The 7,548-nt window shown below is 43.6% G+C and overlaps 1 protein-coding gene across 1 annotated transcript in view; it reads right to left on the minus strand.

The window, feature by feature from the left end:
• LOC118326503 (myotubularin-related protein 7-like) overlaps positions 1–5,762 on the minus strand; it is a 15,786-nt gene extending 10,024 nt beyond the window's left edge. Inside the window, exons 1-6 of the mRNA XM_035659505.1 lie at positions 5,483–5,762; positions 4,393–4,518; positions 2,348–2,406; positions 2,027–2,194; positions 1,175–1,275; positions 31–140 (exon numbers count right to left, since the gene is read on the minus strand). Coding sequence (XP_035515398.1) covers positions 31–140; positions 1,175–1,275; positions 2,027–2,194; positions 2,348–2,406; positions 4,393–4,518; positions 5,483–5,506 — 588 coding nt within the window. The 5' untranslated portion in view covers positions 5,507–5,762. The remainder of the gene's footprint in view (positions 1–30; positions 141–1,174; positions 1,276–2,026; positions 2,195–2,347; positions 2,407–4,392; positions 4,519–5,482) is intronic.
• Positions 5,763–7,548: the final 1,786 nt, after the last annotated feature.

Below are 7,548 nucleotides of genomic sequence, written 5' to 3' on the forward strand. Positions count from 1 at the left end.
GTGTGTGTTTCTGTCTGTGTGCGTACACACCCTGGCTATGAAGACCCCAGCATCTAGTATGGCTTTAATGTGTTTGAGCCAGCCAGAGTTCTCCAGACCCCACAGGAAGTCAGTCATGGATGGAGATCTCATCTCACCCACTGCATGGACAACAGGGAGAGAGAGAGAGACAGTGAGAGGAGTTTACAAACACACACACACCACACAGGGAAATAGGAAAAATACTATCCAGAGGAAGTCTGTATTTACTGATAGCATGCTTCTGTTTTGAAAACGTGAATATTTCTTCCTCTTCCGATCACGCTGTTTCCCTGTTTCCATAGCACGCTCCGTCTTTATATTGTATTCTCCACCACAACACACACACACACACACACCACACTCAACACACTTCACACACACTCACACAACACTCACACACACTCCACACCCACTTCACAAGCACACTCACACACACTCACACCACACAACTCCACCCCACACACTCACACACCTCACACACACACACTCAGCTCTCCCGTTTTCTAGCCGTCGATGATTTTCTGGCTGGCTGGCTCCCTCCATTACGTGAATGTTTTCAAATGCGCAATGAACTGGCAGCTTGATGTTAGTGTAGTGGTCCTCCCGTTCCTCGTAGCTTTACCTGCCTGCCTCGATTCGCCAAATGGCGTTCAGCTGGACACACCCCCACACCACACACACCACACAGCACACACACACAGTACTGCATTGTATACGAGAAGTATTACAACACACTGTACATATGATTCACTGTGCCTAATACTGGAATGTGTGTGGGGAAGTGTGTGTGGGGATGTGTGTTACCCTTGGGCTCGTGTCCACCAAACCATATATGTAGTCACCTGCCAGGGTTGGACTTCATCACAGCTGGGCAGCAATCATCCTCATCCTCCTGACAGCGTCCACGTGAAGCCCTGAACAGTGGCTGACTGCACCGGCCACACCTGCTGCCTGTGTGAAACATCATGCATCATCATCCATCATCATCAACCCATTGCAACACATTACTGTGTGTGGATCCTTGTCAAATTCTTTGTCTTTTTAACTTTTTGCCTGTTCTGACTTGATGCAAAAAGTCCTATGATTTTTTGAGTTGTGGATAACTTTTATTGTCTAATTAACTTCCTCCATCCGTCTGTGGTGTTCCACTGACCAGCGTGTCCTGGTGGAAGTGAGGACAGAGGAAGGAAATCGACCCAACCGACTCCTGAACCGTTGAGCCGCCCACCCGATGATGGCAGGGCGTGGGCCTGTCTTTGGAACAAACAGCTCTGGATGGTGACGTATCACTACAGCCCTGGGAGAGAGGACACACACACACACCACACCACCACACACTTTATACATCTCAGTTAGGATGGGCACCATTGATTCACAGTAAAGTTAACTGTTATTGAAGCTGTGTTTCTGTCCATCCCCTGTTTTGTGAGGCAGCATCAACTTACCACATTTTGCATTTATTTAGAAACAGGAATAGTTTGGTCAATTTATTCAATTTCCAAAGTGTTTTAATGGACAATTTTCCATGGGTTTTCAAAGGACATGTGGGAATCCTTGTCGAATTAGTTTAAGTAAGTATTTAAAACTTGATAGGCTGTTAATATATAGAATGATATACAGTAAAAAAAAGAATTAGAGTTATCGGTTCTCTTCTTTGAGAGCGCTGCTGTATGCTCCACCGGGTTAGGAGGGAGGAAGGTGCCTGATAAGAAGTCAGTGAAGGCTGGGAAAGAGGCTTTGTAACTGATCTTATCTATACGCTGTAAAATTGTCCTGAGCAAAAAGCACATTCACTGCACTTAACCAAGAAGAACGTGCAGGGCAAGCTACAGAAACCATAGAGTAATGGCTCTAAAGGTAAAACACTTCACTAAAAACTCCACCCCTGTTTTTATTACAAGAAGTAGTTTTAATCTCTTGAAATATTCCAAAACATCCCTGATGATGGATGGGTCACTATTCCTCTTAAAACCAACCACACGACAGTCACAATTTAGGACTGGACCTGTACTTCACTGTTGGCTGGCTGTAGTAACCAACAGGGTTTTTAGGAACCTCGCCATCCTCTTGTAGGTCGGTCATGAGTCTATGAAGGTTCCATGGACTCTTTCTCTGTCCCTCCTTGTTCACATGGGGATAAAGGACAAGGCAGTACAGCTCCGCTGTACTTTCTCTAAGAGGAAGGAGCAAATCATGAAATAAAGTTATTTTTTATGTGGCCCCCTACATGCTGAAAGACAAAACACAGTAGTACACCTGTTCATGACACCTTGCCAGACAAGTGTTTAACAGTGTGTTAGAGGATTCATGCAACCACTCAACACACCCCTGGTCGTGACCAACCTGACCAATGAGGGTCTGGACGGTCCCAAAACAGGTTCTCTCCTGTGGAATTGAGGGATTTTTGGTAGACCCGGAAGTTCCTTACAATGCAGGATCAGCCTTGACTCTCCCTGCAGGGATGGTGGGTTGGCTCTCCCATGCTGTTACCATGCGTGCAGCACCCTGAAACACACACACTCTGTCCTATTATGCCACTGTTGGACAACACACACACACACAACACACGACACACACACGCACACACACACACACCACACTTCCCACCACACACACACACACTTCCATTTTCTCCATATGGTCCTCTTGTGAACTAGTTAGCTTTTGTATTTGATTTCCTCTACTGTTTCTGTATGTACAAAGGTCAGCACTAAGAAAATGACTGACATCAACACGTGTAACATTATTGTGTAATGTGTCGTGTGATCTCAGATATTCAGGAAGGAATGTCAACATCAGTTTATGGGGAAGCTCCTGTGCTTTTCAAGAAGAAGAAGAAGAAGAAGCAGTAAACCGTTGCTTTAGCAGCCTTTTGGTTTTGACATAGGCTAATTGTCCTCTTTGTTCCTGCTAATCCAGTAGATACAGTCGGTGCCTGTTGGGTGAAACCTGACACCCTGGAGGCCTGTTTTATCTAGTCAGGTCCAGAGGGATGGGGCAGTGTCCTCTGCCACCTCTGGCAGGAGATTTGGTAGGGGGAGGGGTGGCTGGAAACTCACACAGTCATCGATGGTGCAATAGCAGCTCTTTCAAAAGACAGGGAAGGTTTTTATTGAAGAATACGAGCACGCCACATGAAGATTTCACAACTCCTTACTGTCCTACTGTCATCATGACAATGTTGCACTTGAAGAAGAGGACGAGCTACAGAATGAACCATTGTATGTGCAAGGCCAAAGGCTACCACTGAGGCCAGTGTGTGTCACTCTGATTATTTTATGTCTTCAGCTTTTATGTGCATCTCCTTTTGTACTGGAGCTACTAAATGTAGATAGGCTGATTTAAAGAGCAATGATCTCATGTCAAAGAGTTTTCTATCCAGGTAATAAACCAAAACATGTCCGGGATTTGAGTTGAACCATTTTAAGCAGTAACTTGCACATAACTTCTTTAACACTGCTTGATGCTGTCTACAGCTACACTGCAATCTGTATCCAGCCTTTCTTCAGTAGTCAAAGCGTGAAAAGATTCAATCATCTGCTAACATCTTGTTCAGCTGTTACTCACACCACTGACATTGTGTTTTTGTTTGGAGTAACTATTTTAGATATTTCTTTAACTAATACGACATATGATAAGTGCTTCTGTGCGGATCATGTTTCTGTCACAACATGTCTTCATCATATTGCCGTTCACTTGCAGTCACAAACCTGTCTGAAGAACTACCCACATTCACATGGAGCAGCAGTATTAGCCTCGGGCTGCTGTTGGTGCACATTACAACACAGATTTTTCTCTGTTCTGTATAATAAAATTCACCACTTTATCTAGAAACAGGCAGATATTCTGTTTCTTGGTAGACGTATGGATGGAGGAATATTTGAGAGCAGGCCGTTCAGTTGCATAGGAACAGCCAGTCAAGAGCAAGACTGGAGTATGAGTCAGCAAAATAAGGTAGAAAGCCAGGATTCACTTTAAACTAAGCCATCTGAGATCTCAAGCAGGCAGTGTTGTGAAGATGGATGAAGAGAAATACAGAGCCCATATTACAGCTGCAGTAGGTAATGTCATATTTGCTATCTTTCCCTTTATCCTGACAGTACATGGACCTGATAATCTGTGAAACACTCAGGTTCTTCCTTCCTCTCTGAATTCCTCCTCCTACTGCTCCTAATGACATTTGCAAGAATCCACCGGGGCCGAACAAAAACAACCAATCAGAGCCGAGAAGTTTGATTGATTGCTGAGTCTCATTCCCAGGTTACCTACTTCTGCTTCAATATTAATATTAGTAACCTTGACTGTGGCATGGATCAAGTGTTGAAGGTGGTACTCATGGCTAACAGGTACAGCTTCGTGGCTCCAGCTTACCCATGTCTCCTTGCGTGTCTCAGGGTTGTTCTCTACAAAGATGGTGTGCGTGGCAGAAAGGTAGAGAGTCCCAGAGCTGGCCTTCCTCTGGCCCGACGACCGGTCCAGGAGACGCACATTCTCCACCTAGCAGAGGCACACAATGATCAGTGATGGCAAAATACACAGATCAAACTTGACCAATAGTTAAGAACACACCAAGACATGCACATAAACACAACACATGCGATTTAACTGTAATAATAACAGCTGACAGTATCCTCTAACCATGACTCAACAGATTACAATGTTCACTGAGCTCTAACTAAAGCGTGTCTGAATAACAAGGTCATTCATGGTTTTGTATGGAACAACTAACACACACACACTAAGAGCTAGTTATGAGGATCTGATACTGTTATGAATGCTGCATTATAGATCCTGCATACTCTGCATGCCCATCCTTTACAACCAGGGTCAGACCAGAATGATGTGGTAACGAGGAGGATGGGGTCCACATGAGGTCTGCAGACAGGAGGAAAATGGTGGTTGGGCAGATGTGTAAGGGCAGAGTGTCTATATTGCATTATTAATACCAAAAATGCTAATAATAACTGAACGTCTACGGTAACAGGTGCACATGTGCATCATTACAGCCTCATGCACCAGGCGTGTTTATGGAGAGGGATTCGGAGTCTATTATCGGACACATGATGTTAGCTTCACAGGGATGTTTCCTGTGAATAAGGTGGCCAAGTATTTGTTATGCAGAAGATAAACTAGCCTACACTCCCTGCACTCAAGGTGTTTGAAGTCCACGGTGCCACAAACTGTACTGCTAGCACGTCCAGGAGCAAGGACGTCCTCCTGCAGGCTGTCCCTTAATACCAGGCATACGTCAGTTTCGGGATGCCTCGCATACACTGAAAACACTGTGCCGAGAGACGGAGGAAGACAGAGATGAGACGCAGAGATGGATAGAGACAGAAGGGGAAGAAGGACCTAAAGTGTCACGGTAGAAAAGGCGAAACGAACGGGCGCACCAGCAAGAAACAAAGACGAAGCAGAGAAAGAGCCATGTCGCTGGTGTTTAAATGCCGAGTGTCGTTACCTTGGGCGTCCGAATGTGCTCCATCACTGACAACCAAAATGGTGGAGATGGAGAAAGAGTAGCCCGACGTGTTGTGTGGTTTCTACTGTCTGCGGTTATATTCCCCGTTTCACGTCAACAAATGAGGTATATTCTCCGTGGCAGCCGTTCCAGACCTTCCCTGGAATATTTTCCATGACTTCCGTCCCACCGTATCGCGGCTTTGTTCGGTTAAACTGGAAGAGGAAAGATTCTATCCCACCGCCACCCGTCGTTAACGGTACCCGCGCTCCCTCTGTCTCTGTCTCCGATGGATAGTGACGCTGATAACAGCTGCGTTACTGCGTGACGTACTACACCACTGTCAGGTTAACGACAATAACATGCACCGCCTCCGGCTGTACCTTTCAAAATAAAACCCAGTATTCCCATATTGAAGGGAAAAAGGTCTTAAGTTTTAGCAGTAGTGGCGTTCCCATCTGATAAGAGTATATTAGATATAGTAGATAGCATTTCTGCATCCCCATTTTGCACACGCATATATATGGCCTACCGTGGCCAACTGCCAGAATTGCGGTAAAAAAAATTACTGTACCATTTTTTAAATACTTCCTGTTTTATTTTGATAATTATGACTAAGCGTCCAATCCGTTATTTTTGCAAACTTCATACTTGTTCATCGCACTCGCCAAGAGCGTGCTCGTGCGCTCCGAGGATCAACCACATGCAGCTGCGCGTGCGCATATTCTACCCTCTCCCGCCTGTCTTTGAACGCACGAGATAAAACCCATTCAGATTTATTGTTTTCTATATATTTATTGTTGTTTATTGATTTCCTCTACTGTTTTATATTATAGTACTAGCTATTCCATAAGTTCACCTCCACCCAGCACGGCTCTTCCACCCTTCAGTGATCCATGAATGAGGAGTTTTATCAGGATTTGGATTTTATCACTTAATCATCTCCTGTATATCAACATTTAAAATACACTTGGAATAAACTATGTTGCAGCTGTGTATGTAAATTGTGTGTCCTATTTTGTATATTTGTGTAATGTGGGAACTCACACAGGCACTTTATCAATGCTTCTAATTAAATCAGGTTTATTACATTGTCAATGGGTCATATGTCACACAGCAGCCGGGCAGAGCGTGACGGTCACATTGCAGGGTGACACAGTCAGTGTGTACAGTGCAGATGATTGTGAAACTCTTTGTCATGCTGAATCTGGGATGAACAAGTGCAGGGATGGATCTGGGGTAGCAAAATGGCTGGCTACCCCAGTTCAATTTAGATTAATTTAAACAACAATATGAAACCCAAATTATTTTAATGATCTGTAAGAACCAGATTTTTTAATGATGTGATACATACAAAATACATGCAGTTTTAGGAGTTTGTAGGGAAAATGTGTTAAGATTTGGAAAAAAACAATTTGTGATGTTCCTTTAGATATTTCTATTCAGTGCGTTACTAGTGTGCCACAGTAATGTAATGTTTTTGAGTTCAAACATCTTCATTTGGGGGCTTTTCCGAGTAAATATTGATATATATGTGATAGTTTGTGATTAGAATTCTGCCATATAAGTCTTCCTGCCACCATTGCGCCACCCAATGCATTTCTCTATATCAGCCCCTGCAGAATTGTGAGTTCATGCAAACTGTCACTGAATTAAATTTGATTTGATATGTTACATACTGTATGCCATATTGCTCTCAAAAGCACTTTACTTTGAGTGATGTTACATAGATAATGTTATATCTGAACTGTAACTTCTATCCAACTGGTGGATGCCACACAGATGCACCTAATGCAGGTACAATCAAGTTAAAATCTCCTTTCCATAAAATTAAGATGCACATTTTAGTCTTTATCATTCTGTATTTCTCATTTGGAAATGTCTATTTCCTGAACTGTTACATGACTAAGTTGCACTGAACTGAACACTTAAACCCTATGTTACACTGTAAGACTGTTACATTATTAAGTAGTGAGAGTAGTAAGCTCATAGTTTTACACGATTTCAGTATGAAACTGAGTGTGTCAGTTTTGCACCGTCACATATCAGTCAAACTGCTCCAACTG

This window comes from Morone saxatilis, unplaced genomic scaffold (genome assembly GCF_004916995.1).
Source record: "Morone saxatilis isolate NCDOM2014 unplaced genomic scaffold, NCSU_SB_2.0 Contig17, whole genome shotgun sequence".
NCBI classification, from domain to species: Eukaryota; Metazoa; Chordata; class Actinopteri; family Moronidae; genus Morone; species Morone saxatilis.